Here is a 17,421-nt window from a genome sequence, read left to right as displayed (position 1 = left end):
GGTCATTTACCAGTATTTTCTATTTTAAACATGTCTCATTAACATCCTTTTTTAGATATCTTGTAGCAGTTGACCTCATTTATTATTCTGTTCTTTTTCTCTTATTTGTTGTATATTCTAGCCCCATTTGCTCTGCTAATTTTTTACTGTGGTTTATCGGTCTATCACTGGGAGATAAAAGTGTTTCAGGGTTGCGCTCTTCAGATAGCAAAAAGAATGGCATTCAAAAAGCATAATACATTCTTTATTCATACCTGTGGTTAGTAAAGAATTGAATGATGATCTGCAAAAAAGAACAAGACATTTTTTTTTACTACTTCTGAATTGCTGAAAATCAGGTCAGGTCAGGACTCAGAACTGGATATTTGAAGCTTTGTGGCTTACAAACGTCTTATGACCTCTTTCTTGAGCTGAACATCAGGTTTGATTTTCTCATTAACATTTAAAAGAATTTTCAAAGAATATGAATTTAAATAAGATTTCTAATGATGAAATTGGTACCATGTACAGATGCATCAAAGTATTCAACTCTCAAATCAGTTGGTTGCCCAATCAGTGTAAGTTCAAGAAAGTTCCACATACTTGAAAAGTTATTTCATAGCTACTCCCTTTTAACCTGATTTGAATCGTTTCAAGTTCAAAAATTCCAAGTACTCCCTGATGTATTGCCTTTTGTTAATGATTATTATAATGTTGTGCGCGACACCTCTCTGTTCATAATTGTCAAGTTTTCATTTATTTTCCTTTCCTCTACTTCTACCCCTTGCTTTCTTTATGAGGCAGTATCTCTGGTAAAAACACTGATATCGATGAAGATGCAGAAGATCCCTTTGTAGTAGCAGGTGGTAGACAGAATCCTCTAGAAAGGTGAGATCACCAGCATAATTTGATGGTTTTGTTGTAGGTGGAGACCTTTTTGAAATACAAGAGACAATTTCCGGTGAAAAAAAGCAGAGCTTGTAAAATAAAACTTGAAATCTTAGGAATTTAAAATTTAAATGGCAAAACAAGAAAGCAGAATCAAAGATGGTATATGGTGATATGTTTCCACTGTCTTCAAATTTGACCATGTCAAAAGAATTAACATCTATAAATCTATATTTTGAAGGCTTAATAGATTGATAAAAATGATTGTTTTTCAGTTAAACTCCTCTGACCCCATTACAACGATGGTTTGGTTTTGCAGCATCGTTGCGCACCTTTTCCTGTTACATGGTGTGTACAGAAAACTTTGGCCAATGTAATTGTTTTGCTGTCAGCAATGAAAATGTAAACACATCAAAATGCATTAATATTTAAAAAAAAAAACTGAAACTGAATTTTGAATGACTGGAAATGTACTAGAGTTTATGTTTTCCGTTTTCTAATTTTAATCAATTTTCTAATTGTCTATTCACTAAACTATGCTGATTTGCAGAATACTCAAGTACAAATTATTTCTTAAGAAAACTACAGCAGTGATATTAGTCGCTGGTTCTTTCATTGAGGATGTAGAGTACAGTGATTTGGTCTCCTGAAATGAAAACTGATCAAACAGAATACAATCTTGATATATAATTTAAAATAATCTAGATGATTATAAACTGAAATAATTTCAAGATTTTCTTGTATCACATATTTATAAATCAAGTTTTATGTTGGAGGTCTGACCTGAACCATTTGATTTAGATAACCATTTTATTTCTCAATGTTCAACTGCTGATCATTTCTTTATAAACTTTCATTGATTTGTCATCATTGTTTCAATATAGAAGTCAAAACATGTCAACCTCAGAACTGAATAAAATAACCTTCTCAGTTAACTGTACACATCAACATAACTGAAAAGTTTTGCATCTGGCAACATATCTATGGCACATTGTACGCTGATTTATTGAATGGGACATTTTTGTCAAGAATCATCTATCACCTCAAAGATTCTACTTTGAATCTCTCAAAAAATCTCTCAAAAAAATTACATTCACTAAAGAGAATCACCACAAAAGCAGCAAATCAAATCTGTGGGACAAAAGCTTTGACTCATTTAGAAAACACATGTTGGTTCTCCACCAATGATCTAACATGTCACTATCTCCAAAAGATTTACATACAAAATTTCTGGGGAAAAATCACAAAACTTAATCACCTAAATTTAGAAATCCCTCCAGTAACCTCCTTTCAGCCCTCACTCCCCTCCTTACCATCAGCATCCACCCCTTGCAGTCACAGACCTGTCTTCAGCTCTATGGTTGGAGACGGTGGTATAGTGGTATTGTCACTGGGCGCCAGGGTTTGAAGCCCACCATGGCAGATGGTGAAATTTGAATTCAATTAAAATCTGCAATTAAAAGTCAGGTGACCACAAAATCATTGCTGATTGATGTAAAAACCCATCTGGTTCACTAATGCCCTTTAAGGAAGGCAATCTGCTGTCCTTACACATCTGGCCTACGTGTGACTCCAGACCCAATGCGGTTGATTCTTAAATGCCCTCTGAACAAGGGCAATTGGGGATCGACAATGAATGCTGGCCTAGCCTGTGAATCCCACGTCCCAGGATTGACTAAAAAAAAGTTTTTTTATTATTCATTCATGGGATGTGGGCTTTGCTGGTTGGGCCAGCATTTCTTGCTCATCCCTAGTTGCCCTTGAGAAGGTGGTGGTGAGCTGCCTTCTTGAACCGCTGCAGTCCATGTGGTGTAGATACACCCACAGTGCTATTAGAAAGGGAGTTCCACGATTTTGACCCAGCGACAGTGAAGGAACGGCGATATATTTCCAAGTCAGGATGGTGGGTGGCTTGAAGGGGAACTTCCAGGTGATGGTGTTCCCATTTATCTGCTGCCCTTGTCCTTCTAGATGGTAGGAGTCGTGGGTTTCGAAGTTGCTGTCGAAGGAGCCTTGCTTAATTTTTGCAGTGCCCCTTATAGATGGTACAGACAGCTGTTATTTTGCATCGGTGGTGGTGGAGGGAGTGAATGTTTGTGAATGTGGTGCCAATCAAGTGGGCTGCTTTCTCCTGGGCGGTGTCAAGTTTCTTGAGTGTTGTGGGAACTGCACTCGTCCAGGCAAGTGGGGAGTACTCCATCACACTCCTGACTTGTACCTTGTAGATGGTGGATAGGCTTTGGGGAGTCAGAAGGTGAGTTACTCATCACAGGATTCTTAGCCTCTGACCTGCTCTTGTAGCCATAGTATTTATATGGTTAGTCCAGTTCAGTTTCTGGTCAATGGCAACCCCTCCCCCGAGGATGTTGATAGTGCGGGATTCAGTGATGGTAATGCCAGTGAACGTCAAGGGGCGATGGTTAGATTTTCTCTTGTTGGAGATGCTCATTGCCTGGCACTTGTGTGACGCGAATGTTACTTGCCACTTGTCAGTCCAAACCTGGATATTGCCCAGATCTTGCTGCATTTGGACATGGACTGCTTCAGTACTTGAGGAGTCGCGAATGGTGCTGATCATTGTGCAATCATCAGCAAACATCCCCACTTCTGACCCTATGATGGAAGTAAGGTCATTGATGAAGCAGCTGAAGATGATTGGGCCGAGGACACTACCCTGAGGAGCTCTTGCAGTGATGTCATGGAGCTGAGATGACTGACCTCCAACAACCACAGCCATCTTCCTTTGTGCTAGGTATGACCCCAACCAATGGAGAGTTTTCCCCCGATTCCCATTGACTCCAGTTTTGCTGGAGCTCCTTAATGCCACACTCAGTTAAATGCTGTCTTGATGTTGATGACATTCACTCCTACCTCAAGTCGGGAGTTCAGCTCTTTTCTCCATGTTTGAACCGAGGCTGTAATGATGTCAGGAGCTGAGTGGCCCTGGTGGAACCCAAACTGGGTGTCAGTGAGCAGGTTATTGCTAAGCAAGTACCACTTGATAGCACTGTTGATGACCCCTTCCATCACTTTACTGATAATTGCGAGTAGACTGATTGGGCAGTAAATGGCCGGGTTGGATTTGTCCTGCATTTTGTGTACAGGACATACTTGAGCAATTTTCCACATAGCCAGGTAGATGCCAGTGTTGTAGCTGTTCTGGAACAGCTTGGCTAGGGGCGCAGCAAGTTCTGAAGCACAAACCTGCGGCACTATTGCCATATTTGTGGAGCCTCCTCTTCCAGTGAGTTGTATAATCGTCCACTACCATTCACAACTGGAAATGGCAGGACTGCACAGTTTAGATCTGATCCGTTGGTTGTGGAATTCTTAGCTCTGCCTATCACTTGCTGCTTATGCTGTTTGGCATTCAAGGGTAGTCCTGTGTTATAGCTTTACCTGGTTGACGCTTCGTTCTTAGATATACCTGGTGCTGCTCCTGGCATGCCCTCCTGCACTCTTCTTTGAACCAGGGGTCGATCCCCGACTTGATGGCAGTGGTAGAGTTGGGGGGATATTCTGGGCCATGAGGTTACAGATTGTGTTTGAGTGCAATTCTGCTGTTGCTGATGACCCACAGTGCCTCATGGATGTCCAGTCTTGAGTTGCTAGATCTGTTCAAAATCTACCTCAATTAGCACAGTGGTAGTACCTCACAATACGATCAAGGGCATCCTCGGTGTGAAGATGGGACTTCACCTCCACAAAGACTGTGCAGTGGCCACTCCTACCAGTACTGTCATGGACTGATGCATCTGTGGCAGGCAGGTAGTGAGGGTGAGGTCAAATATGTTTTTCCCTCTTGTTGGTTCCCTCACCTCCTGCCGCAGACTCAGTCTAGCAGCTATGTCCTTTAGGGCTCAGTCAGTAGTAGCTGATTCTATATTTAGGCCTTGGCATATGGAGGAAAATTGTTAAATTAATACCGACTTTGCCATTTACTTAACTGTTTTCTTGTTCCATTTTAACCGTCATATCAATTTTGGTAAGAAGCTAACAGTGGAATGCATTCTGAATTATCAGTACAGTCCCCACAGTTTGGAGGTCAACTTGATAAGTGTGAAACGTTATGCTGGCCATTGGGGCCAGTGGTACTTGCATGAATGTGCCTGCCTTAAGTGGTAGCTACTGTCCTGTAAAAACAGTCATAGTTCTTATTAATAACTGAGTTTATTTATGTTGTTTGCTTCATTACAATATACACATTACAATACACAGCATTTTTTGTGAACCTTGGGTAACAGGAAAACTTTGGGCCCATTCATAATTACAGTCACCTTATCAGCAAGGTACCATGGAGGCAAACGAAGCCACATGAACATAAGAGTGATCATTGAGTAGGCTATTGGGATGCTGAAGATGCAATTCACATTTGGAGGTGTCTTCCTTCAGTAAGCACTACCAAGGGCCTCCAACATGATAGTGGTCTGCATCTCGCACAACATAGCACAGTAGAGAAGGTTAGAGCTATAGGAGGACAAAGGTAAGGACTGTTTCAGAAGAAGGGATAGGGGAACAGGACGCACTTCAGGAGAAGGAGCCTGCTAAGGCCAGTGCACCTGCAACAGCATAGGCTCATTTAGACATGCTTCAGCTTGATCTAACCTAGTGCAGCCATCTGGCAAGTCAGTTATGAACCCGCTGTACACAGTCCCAGCCATTGATCAGGGCCAGTATTTGCTTAGTTGCCTGTCGCGATGGCCACTTCTTCTGTGGAGGGAGACATTAGCACAAATGCCCAAGATATCACAGCATTCAGATGGAGATGGACTGCTCCAAATGCGGCCAAATCACAATGCAAGGCCTTTGAAAATACTTTGAACTTCACACATTTTCTGCTGCTGCTCCAGAATAGTCCTCAACACCTGACTGAGGCTCAGCATTTGTACCCTTGGAAGGGTAACCCTGCCTGGCATGCACATGTCACGTGCCCACAAACACATTAAGATGATGGACACTTTTGTTTTACAAATAAAAGAGCAACATGGCATATGGACAATTTACTTTGACCCGAGTTGGCTGCCGAGGTCAGGTTACCTATGATTGCTACACAAAAGATTAACCCATGCCTGAACATGCTTCCGTAAAATTCTTAGAATGACCAAAAGTGAATGCTCTCCCTTAATTAGACTTCGCAAGGTGAAGCCATTTGTGAAGTTGCACTTCCTATTGACTGGATATTTACTGAAACTCAAAATCAATAGTCCTCCCGGACAGTGAGCGGAATTTTCCGTGCCTGCTGGCATCCGGCATGAGCAGAAAATATGGCGCAATCGGTTTCACACTGGCGAGAAACCAGCAGTTTGTGATCACCTGCTCAGTCCGGTTATGTTTCCTGCCATCGGACATTGGGACCCTCATTGGAATACATCAGCATATCACTATCCGGCCAGCCTGCTGGAGTTGTTCCTCCTCCCCTTGCTCAATTGTCCATCCACAGTGGTGTGAAAGCACACCGGCGTGTTTCACCACAGCACATAAAAGGCATGCACTTGGCAGCCTGCACTTTGAGGGGAACTCGGAGGTCAGTACACAGTAATGTTGTTCAGCGCTTGCCATGGTCGCCTGTTGGACTTCAAGCTTCAGGGGCATCGAGGAGGGTTGGGGTTAAAGGCAGCCTTGCCGTTGAGGCGACTTGTGGCCAGGGTCGATGGGGGGGTGGGGCAAGGGCAGTTCTGCCATTGAATATTAACACACAAGCATCCAGGGTCAGTTGTAGGGTGGGTGAGGGAAGTGGCCACACATTAGGGAAACCTGTACAAAGTGACCATTCCTGTGCAACTGAGACAGTTCAAGGGCGGCCACATTGATATGATTGGAGCCGGGCTCCTAACTTATCAGCCCGCTCAAGCAGAAGCATCCAAGTGCTCCAGAGCTCTACCCCCTACTGACCCCCAGCACAGATGCAAATTCATGAGCATTTTAGTGGACTGCGGAACAGATGGATGACTGCACACGTTATACAATCTCCTTGCTAAAGTTGGCCATGTAGCAGTCACTGCTGGGGGCGCTCACAGCCCCTTACAATGTCAGCATTTGGTTTGGACCAGTCTCCCCCATGGTTCAAGCTAACAGGGCAGCTATGCAATGCACTAATCTCTGGCCATCCAAGTGGTGGCCAGCATTCTCCAGGAAGCATTAAGGGGCCGTCACACTTAACCAGGACAGGTTCTTAGTACACTCATGCTAGACATGTGTCTCTCACTTTCATCCTGCAGGAGGAGTACATCAAGATCGTGGAGCCTGGTGAACTAGCTGTATGCCTGATGGCCTACAAAGTGCGAAGACAGAGGAGAGAGCAACTGAGGCTCCTGGCTGCACAGAGGCGGGAGCAGCTCCCTCAGGAAGAAGGGGCGGCTGGGGCTCCCGCACATGCCGCCCAAGAGCCACAGTGAGCCATCGCTGGCTGGTGCCATGCGACACCCAGGGTCTATAGATGCCACCTTTCGTTCCTGTTGAATACCGAGAACCAATGTCGCCGAAGATTGCACGTGTCTAGAGAACTGGCCCGTCACATCTGCCAGCTGCTGCAGGATTTGGTGCCGTGGGGACATCCACTGCCAATGGCCGTGAAAGTGACCGCAGTGCTCAATTTCTACACCAGTGGCTTCTTTCAGTGCTGCACAGATTCTGTGGGAGCTCAAGCCTCCACCCACAAATGCATCCATGAGGTCAAGGATACAATCTTTGCGAGGGCACACAACTTTGTGCATTTTGCCCAGGACGAAGACAGCCAAGACGCAAGAGCGATTGGATTTGCCAAGGTCTTGGGTTTCTCACAGGTGCAGGGTACAATCATTCGTGTGGTGCTCAGATCACCGTCGCAACACATGGTAGATTACATCAACCGCAAGGGGTTCCATTTACTAAATGTGCAGCTGGTGTCCGACCACCAGAAACATATCCTGCAGTGTGCGCATGGTTTCCAGGAAGTGTGCACAACGCCTACATCCTCAGTCGGTCACAGATCCTTGAAGTCTTCCAGGGTCCACAGAAGCAGCAGGAATGGCTCCTCAGGGACAAGGGCTACCCGCAGAGGCCGTGGCCGATGACACCTGTGGGGCGGCCTCATGCAGCTTGCAACTTGGTGGAGCAGATGATCGGGATGCTGATGATGAGGTTCTGGTGCCTGGACCGGTCTGGTGGAGCCCTGCAATACAGCCCGCAGAGGGTGTCACTCATCGTCATCGTCTGCTGTGTCCTTTATAACCTGGCGTGCAACAGGGAGACGAGCTGGCTGAGGAGGAGATGGTGGAGCTGCACGTCTCCTCCAATGAGGAGGGCGCCAACAGGGATGAGGGTGAGGAGGTCTTTGGAGGTGATATTGACGGGGATGATGCCCTTGCACTGGCTAGACAAGGCAAGTGCACTCAGGAGGCCCTCATGGCTTCTCGATTGGTGGAAGATGATGACAACATACAATGAGGTGACCCCATAGACCCTCACATTGCATCTGTGAACTTTTGATTCCAGTCAGGCTTATAGCAGCAGGAAAACCCTCTGAGAATGCTCCTGTCATGGAGACACAGTGGAGACCCTAATAGTCGCTTGATTGCAGGAGGATGATGACAGCATGCAGTGAGGACATTCCTTAAATCTTCTCACAGCCTCTGAGAATGTTTGACTCCTGCCTGGCTGAGGGCAGATTGCTTGCGCCCTGTCATCAGGGTCATATCATAGAGATGCAGCCATGAAACTTTAGAAGCATTTGATTCTTTGACTGCCTTCAGCATCTGACCCCCTCAGGACCACAGCCTCACTGGTCACAGATGATGAGGAGATGGGGGCCAGCCTCCCCTTAAAGGTGCTGAGAGCACACCGAGAGAATGAGAGAACTCTGTGGCACCTGCCAGCTACATTCTGGCAGCAATGATGAGCATTGCTGAGGTGCAGGTATCAGTAATGTTTCCAGTGAGTGTGAGGCTGGACAATCACTTTGGTCTGAAGGCTGCATAGGGAAGAGGCCCTGGACTGAGACACCTGCCTTTATCTTGTGCAGAAAGGTTTCATACTTGTGTGTCAAGAACACTGCACATCAGAACAAGGAGCCATAGGCAGGGAGACATTCTGGGGAGCTTATTGACAATAGTGAACAGTACATACAAGTGATTAACACCATCCCGAGCGCCAAGTGGTTATGTTACTGGGTTTGTAACCCCAAGATCAAGAGTTCAAATCTCACAATGGCAAACTATGAAACAATGTAACTTCATCTGCTTGGCCTAAATAGCCAAGTGGTTATGGTACTGGGTTTGTAACCCCAAGATCAAGAGTTCAAATCTCACAATGGCAAACTATGAAACAATGTAACTTCATCTGCTTGGCCTAAATAGCCAAGTGGTTATGGTACTGGGTTTGTAACCCCAAGATCAAGAGTTCAAATCTCACAATGGTAAACTATGAAACAATGTAATTCTCCACCAGCTGTACATTTAGTAAATGGAACCCCTTGCGATTGATGTAGTCTACCATGTGTTGCGACGGTGATCTGAGCACCACACGAGTGCAGTCAATTATACCCTCCACTTGTGAGAAACCCGAGATCTTGGCAAATCTAACATTCCTGCCGCTACATCTTGGTGCTCCCCGGACATCCACAGTGGAGGTGGAGATAGCCTGCCGACTGCGACGCCCTGTCTGTGATGACTTTGGTGGGTGACCTCTGGAGGGCTGAGTCTTGGAGGGCCCCGGCCTGCTTTCAGGGTCTGCTGTGTGGCAGTGGCAGTGGCATCTTCAGCCTGTGGAGCTGGAGCTGCTGAGGTCACAGGAAGAGGGGAGTCGGATGGGCCGGATGCTCTCGAAATCACCTGGATCGATGGACCCAGAGTGTGCACTGCTGATCCCCCTTCCTATGGGTGCCTGGCTATGCTCCTTGAGCAGGGGTATCTGGAGTGAGATTGAGCTGCTGGCACCCCTCTCGCCAGCTATGGCATCAGCGATGGAGTTAAGCCCACACAGCAGTGCAGTGATGAAGTCCTAGACCAAGGTCTCCATGGTGACTACCACTCTTCCAGTGTTGACCTCGGTGCATTGGCATGCCGGCACTATCACCAGAGAATGAAGGTGGATGGACTCCTCTAATTGTGTCTTGCAATCTGAGGAGTGCAGCGGACATCCGTTCCTGATGTTCCCGAGCCTGCCTTTGCAGCTCCAGCAACTGTGACAAGACCGAGTCCAGAGGCTTGTCATCTGACACGGACTCGGTAAAGTTCTGGCCTCCAACAGCCCTCCGAGTGCCAGAAAAGTGGGAAGTCCCTGCCTCCACCTGCTGTGGATTGAATGGTGCAATGTGCTCACCAGACTGTGATTCCGGGGCTATTCTAAAGCTAGGTCTCACCAAGGTGTGTGTCTCTGCACTGGTGGAGAGTGTGGGTGAATGCTGTGATGGGACTTCAAGGAGGGTGCCTCCAGACTCCCCTTCAGAGGTTTCTTCAGGGCTTGATTGGAGGCCCTGGGTCATAGACTCTGTTGGCTGTTTGGCAGATGTGCCTGCGAAAGCAAGGAGAGATAATTAGTGCATGGCGGTGGCCTGTGAAACAGGACACATCACTCACAACTCACAGTTGTCCGATGGATGTTGCACTGCTGGACCCTCACTTGGTAGACCACCGTCGACCTCACTGTCAGCACATGATCGGTCCAGATTCTCACCAGCTAGCTGGAATGCTCTGCTTTCAAAGTCTGAGAACCTTGATTTCAGGCATTCTACCACCAGTCTGTGACTTCTCCCTCTTGTTGTGTGCCAGCTTGTCCTGCATGGATAGAGATGAAGAAAGTGTAAGCAGGACACCTGTCAGGCCAGATGATAAGTATGCCTGTCCTGTGTGGGTGGTGAGTGGTCCCATGGACGGGATGAGGACAGTGTAGATGAGTGTGAGAGTGTGAATGGTGATGTGCCTTGAACTGGCAGTGAGTGGAGGGCCCTTTGGATGTGTGATGGGTTTGTGAGTGTGAGAGTTGAGATGATGAGAAGAGTGACTTACCTGGCGGAACGGAGCTCATCATTCATCATCTTGTGACACTAGGTGGCTATCCTCTTTTGAGGGGCATTGGCACTGAACGTCACTGCCACCGCTTCCCAAGCCGGGCTAGTGCTGTTGCTGCTCATCCTGAGGCCAGAGCAGGATAGAGGACATTCCGGCGGGCCTTCACAGCTTCCAAAAGGTGCACGAGGGATGTGTTGCTGAACCTGGGGGCTGCAGTTGTCTTCAGTTTTAGGGCCATGTCTTCCATGCAGCAGTGGTGGTCTCGAAGCACCAGTGTGTTGCAGCAGCGAGGTAATGGTGGGTGGGCAAATGACCGCCTGCCTACCATGGAAAAGGCGTGTTTCCCAGGAGTGCATAAATCATGTGCCGGGTTTGAGATAGTTCAGTGTGAAAATCTGCCGCTGCAGCTGGCTGGTGAAACATCGTTTAACCCACCTGCTACTGCACTTAGTGCAAATCTGGGACTATTCCACCCAGTATCTGAGCTTGAACTTGACGAAGAAAAGTGCAGAGAAGACCAGTTTATCACAAGCAGGTGCAAATAGTCATCATTAAAACACCATTGTGTAGCAGTGGCTCCTAACTTGGACCCAATTATGTGGACAATAGAGGTATTGATCATGGGAAGGGGTGTCACTTGACCAAAACCGACCTCCGATCACAAATCCTTTTACTCCTGAGAACCAGAGATGGACAAGTCAGCCTACAAACCAACAGGGCAAGTGGGAGCATTGTTCAACAAGAACAGAATCCCGCCTGACAACCAGTCAAATCAGGCAGTGAGAGAGAGAGAAGGGCTAATTTGTTTTCATCTGCAAAGCTTCGCTTGAATTTAGCATTCAGTTTGAGAGTGAGAAGTTTGGGTCGGAAACAACTGTGCTAAACTTAAATAAGGATAATTACAAACGATTGAGGGCAGAGTTGGCTGGAGTGGACTGGGGAAGGAGTTTAGCAGAAAAGACAGTTGGTGAACAATGGCAGACATTCAGGAAACTAGTTCATGACTCACAACAAAGATATATCCCAGTGAGGAAGAAGGATTCTAGGAAGGGGGTAAAACAAATGGTTAACCAAGGAAGTTAAGGATAGTATCAAATTGAAAGAAAAGATATGCAGTATGGCAAAGATTAGTGGTAAGCCAGAAGATTGGGCAAGTTTTAAAAACTAACAAAAGATGACCAAAATAACAAAGAGCTTGAAAGTAAACTTTGAAGGTAAACTAGCGAGTAATCTAAAAATGGACAGCAAGAGCTTTTAAATGTATAAAAAGGGAGAGAGAGGCCAAAGTGAACATAGGCCCCTTAGAGAATGAGACAGGGGAAATAATAATGGGGAACCAGGAAATGGCAGAGGAGCTGAATAAATACTTTGCATCACTCTTCACAGTAGAAGACACAAATAGCATTCCAAAAATACTAAATAATCAAAGGGCAAAAGGAGGGAAGGAGATACATATAATAATTGTCACTGGAGGAAAAAGTGCTGGGAAACTATTGGGACTAAAGCCCCCATTGGTTCCCTGGACCTGATGGGTTGCACCCTAGGATGTTAAAGGAAGTAGCTACAGAGATAGTGGATGCACTGGTAGTAATCTTCCAAGAATCCTTAGATTCTGGAAAAGTCCCAGAGGGTTTAAAAATTGCCAAAGTAATACCCTTATTCAAAAAGGGAGGGAGACAAAAACCAGGTAACTATAGGCCAATTAGCTTAACATCTGTCATTGGGAAAATGTTGGAGCCTATTATAAAGGATGTAATAGCAGAGCATTTAGAAATACATAATCTAATCAAGCAGAGTCGGCATGGCTTCTTGAAGGGAATACCATGCCTGACAAATTTATTAGAACACTTTGAGGTGGTACAAGCAGGATAGATAAAGGGGGACCAGTAGATGTAATATATTTGGATTTCCAAAAGGTATTTGATAAGGCAGCGCACATAAGGTTACTTAATAAGATAAGATCTCATGGTATTGGGGGTAGTATATTAGCATGGATAGAGGATTGGCTAACTAATAGAAGACAGAGTTGGGATAAGTGGGGGCATTTTCAGGATGGCAACCTGTAAATAGTGAAGTGCGACAGGGATCAGTGCTGAGGCCACAATTATTCACAGTATAAATGACTTAGATGAGGCAAGTGAATGTACTATCACCAAATTTGCAGATGACACAAAGAAGAGGTGGGAAGGCAAATGGTGAGGATGAGACAAAAAGACTCTACAGAGGGATATTGACAGTTTGGGCAAAAATTTGGCAGATGGAATATAATGTGGGAAAATGTGAGGATATGCACTTTGGCAGGAAGAATAGAGGAGCTGAATATTCAAATGGAGAAAGACTTCAGAAAGCTGCAGCATAGAGGGATTTGGGGATCCTCATGCATGAATCACAAAAAGCTAGCCTACAAGTTCAACAGGTAATAGGGAAGGCAAATGGAATGTTGGCCTTTATTTCAAAGGGAATGGAGTATAAAAATAGGGAAATCTGGCTAAAACTATACAAGACTCTAGTTAGACCACACCTAGAAAATTCTGAACAATTATGGTCCCCTTATCTAAGGAAAGATATACTGGCATTGGAGGCAGTCCAGAGAAGGTTCACTAGGTTGATCCCAAGTATGGTGGGATTTTCTTATGAGGAGAGGTTGAGTAGGTTGGCCTGTACTCATTGGAGTTTAGAAGAATGAGAGGCAATTTTATTGAAACATATAAGATTCTGATGGGGCTTGACAGAGTAGATGCTGAGAGGTTGTTTCTTCTTGTGGGAGAGTCTAGGACCAACGGGCACAATCTCAGAGTAAGGGGTTGCCCACTTAAGACAGATGAGGAGGAATTTCTTCTCTGAGGGCAGTGAATCTGTGGAATTCTTCACCACAGCGGGCCGCAGAGGCTGGATTTTTAAGTATATTCAAGGCTGAGATGGACAGATTTTGAATCAGTAAGGGAATTGAGGGTTATGGGGAAAAGGCAGGAAAGTGGAATTGAGGGTCATAAGATCAGCCATGATCTCATTGAATGGCGGAGCAGAGTCGACAGACCAAATGGCTTACTTCTGCTCCTACGTCTTATGGTCTAACTCAGCAGATCTGACGGCATCTATGGAGAGAGAAACAGAGTTAACATTTTGAGTCTGTATGACTTCTTTAGACTCTGAGGAAGAGTCATACAGACTCAAGATGTTAACTTTTGTTTCTCTCTCCACAGATGCTGTCAGACCTGCTGAGTTTTTTCCAGCCTTTTCTGTTTTTATTTCAGATTTCCAGCATCTGCAGTATTATGCTTTTATATTAAGATATGAGGTTGATGTCTGTTCCGTACTTATAAAAAACAAAGTGAATTGAAGTCGGAGGCAATGAGATTTACCTCTGGAGGTAGTCTTCTTTTCCCCCAAGTCTCCAGATAATCCTGTCACCTCAAATCCCAACTGCTAGTTCTTTATAGTCAACACTATGCCCTTGCCGATTTGCTTTATTGATCTTGCTAACAATGTGCAAAACATAAAGCCAATATAAACTGATACAGTAAAAACAATAAAGCATGTTTGGTTGGAAATGTGTGTATGGGGGGTAGTTTTTGATTCAGATTGTTCTTGGATAATACAAGAAGGCAATTCCATGAAGGAAACATCTTCCAAAATGGACCTCAAATATATCCAAATAAATTCAGGCTCTATAATCTAAGCTCTTGGTTCCTTAGGATAGACTGGAAGCGCTCGCAATCAAACCTTTAATATGCTGTAAAATCTACTCCGATTGCAGCCTGCATAAACAAGACCAAATTCAGAAGCAGTGTGTCACCGAGCACTGACTAAAACTGTTCCCAATCATAACTGGGAAATCATATCATTTGATGCATTACATTTCAACATTTTGTGCTTGGTTTACATGATATAGGCCCTCAATATAATTCAGGGTTTAAATTCTGGGGCAAAACGGCATTCCCACGAAAGACTACATGCAGATGAACTTACTGTCTCGGATTTTTCTGCACTATTTTGTATTTGGGAGTAGAATATTATAACTTTACTACAGATAAACTACAATATAGAAATATATATATTTATACATACACAATGTGGGGGAAAAAAATTAAAAATCAGTTAGTAGCACCAACAGGTGGTTACTGGGGCGAATTCCACATTAACCAACAATACGAGAGAAGAATTACGTTAACAACTATTGCTGACTGATGCTCTTCCTCATCTGTCCCTTCCCACAGCCCCCAGGACCAGAGGGTATGATCTCAGAGTAAGGGGTCGCCCATTTAAGACAGAGGTGAGGAATTTCTTCTCTCAGAAGGTGGTGAATCTGTGGAATTATTTACCGCAGAGGGCTGTATAGGCTGAGTTGTTACGTATATTCAAGGCTGAGAATCAAGGGTTATGGGGAAAAGGCAGGAAAGTGGAGTTGAGGATTATAAGATCAGCCATGATATTGAACGGTGAAGCAGATTCAATGGTCCGAATGGCCTATTTCTGCTCCTACGACTTATGATCTCCGCAGAACTTGGCTACGACTTTATCTGGGATGCAGAAGCTGCTTCCAACTTCCATTCATCCCAAAGAGCCACGAGAGAGAAACTATCTAGGCCTGTTATGCATGTATTTTTAATGGACTGAAATTTGGACACATGATTTACTTCTTGTAGTTTCTTTTGATTACCTAAACACATGCTTTGTCCCTAGAATCCATCTTGTGTGTATGTCTGTGTGCATGAGAGAGTTTTGTTGCATTTACATTTCAGGGTATTGTGTGAATAAACATTATCTTTTCCTTTGATTTAAACTTACCCGAAGGCCTGCTTTATCATTATTACTGAAAATCACAACACAAAAAAGTTTAAAACACTCCCTCTAACACGCACCTTGTTGCAGACAACCAAACAGCGAAGAGAAAGGGGAAAGGTTTATACCACCGCCTCTCCCTGTCCGTAACATGCCTCTGGCTCCATTGCCTGTTTCTCACTTGTGATGTGTGGTTCACCATGTGACAACCCAACTACCTTCCTTCGAAATCTATTGGAATGTGAGTATCTGAGCTTGTGGAGGGTGTGCACATGACCTCTTCTGAGGATTCTTTGCCTTTCACTGTCACTAGCTCTCAAGCGATTCTTGAAGAACCTGTGGAAGGTGAAAGACATGATTTAGAACTGACAAGGTGCAAGGTTTCAAAGTAAACAGTGCTGAATATCATTTTACAGTGGCAGTTGACATCTAATCAATATGAGTGACTATTTTGTGTCAAGGTGGCTGTTGACATCTAATTCAGTCACCTGTTAACTGGGAAATCCACACCTCCCCATCAGCATTGGTCATGTATTCTGAGACCGCTTATCTCCAGCGGCTTTGCCCTCCACAGCAGTAAGAGAGACTATGACTGGAGGCACCCCCGCCCCACCCCCTGCAACCTTCAGTTCTCTGCCTCATCCTGATATTCTATAATTATGTAATTATAGAGAGACAGATATGAATGTGAGAAATGGAATGTGTATCAGATGGGATGGCAACACTTGTGGAGGCTAACTGTGAGGGATTTGGGTGAGATTGACAAGATGAAGGTGAATGTCAGTGCTAGTTGCTCAAATGTGAGAAGTTGCCTCGAGAGAGAGAGAGAGGGGGATGCGTGGACCTGCAAGGTGTGTTGGTCTGAGGCATTCTGTGCAGGAGAAGGCTGGGAAAGTCAGAGTGAGAGAGTTGGCATTTTAATATGACATGCCACTTAGCTTTCCTCCCCTGATGAAGGCATTGAACCTCTTGGGTGTTACATCTATGAGCGGGAGACCAACACCACCTCAGCGACTTCCAGCCATGCCTGCTTAGCTTCAAAGGCTGACTTTTTCCCCACCCCATCCATGGGGAACAATATTTATCAGCAACCCTCTCAGTCCACAGCAGGATCTGCAGTGATGTCTCGGAGAACTGTGGTGGACAAACTTTCCTCCTTGAGACTCCATCAATCCAGTTATTGTCCCTCAGCAGGCATTTGTAGAATGCTTCCATTCTCTCTCTTGTTGGGGTCCCTTTAATTACTGAGGCTTCAACAGTCAAGGGTGGGTCATGAGCATGCCTGCCCACTCCAATTGGTCAGGAAGCCTGGATGTGGGATGCTAATGCTGTGGTTCACTCAGAGCTACAGTAAAACCTTTTCATGAACTTTCAAGATTCTGACCTGCAGCTGACCTCCCCTGCTCAGAGCAAGCCCAAAAGTTAAAACTCAGCCCAATGTTTCTGCAGTAGTTTTTTTGCCAATTGGTTTGTGTACCACTAAAATATGAGTATCTTATAAGAGTTACGAAGCATGAGTTTCAGCATCTGACAGTGGTTTTCACACCTAAACTACTGTGCTTTTCACATTGATTGCTAAAAGCGTTTGAGCCCTTGCACCTAATAGGATGGAGAAGAAAACTTCACTGAATTGGTCACGAGGTGCTTCCAAACCTAGACAATACTGCTTGAAAAGAGAGTTAACACAATGATTGGCAAAAAAAGGCTTAATACACCTACTTTAGTAAGGCAGTGCAACAGTTAGCTTATTAAATGCAGACTCTTGTAATTAATTTAAATATTTTAA

At 44.9% G+C, this 17,421-nt stretch overlaps 1 protein-coding gene across 5 annotated transcripts in view; it reads left to right on the top strand.

The window, feature by feature from the left end:
• cep43 (centrosomal protein 43) overlaps nucleotides 1–17,421 on the top strand; it is a 251,093-nt gene that overhangs the window by 71,505 nt on the left and 162,167 nt on the right. For 2 of the 5 annotated variants that reach the window (XM_041182857.1, XM_041182856.1), the window contains one exon: nucleotides 784–867. The exons of 1 other annotated variant lie outside the window; for it this stretch is intronic. In XM_041182857.1, coding sequence (XP_041038791.1) covers nucleotides 784–867 — 84 coding nt within the window. Of the gene's footprint in view, nucleotides 1–783; nucleotides 868–1,142; nucleotides 1,848–15,070; nucleotides 15,186–17,421 lie in introns of those variants that run through there. 2 more of the 5 variants (XM_041182860.1, XM_041182861.1) reach the window with 2 other exon arrangements.

This window comes from Carcharodon carcharias, chromosome 2, assembly GCF_017639515.1.
Source record: "Carcharodon carcharias isolate sCarCar2 chromosome 2, sCarCar2.pri, whole genome shotgun sequence".
Lineage (NCBI taxonomy): Eukaryota > Metazoa > Chordata > Chondrichthyes > Lamniformes > Lamnidae > Carcharodon > Carcharodon carcharias.
The sequence above is the reverse complement of the archived record's forward strand: the minus strand, read 5'-3'. Positions and strand labels throughout refer to the sequence as shown.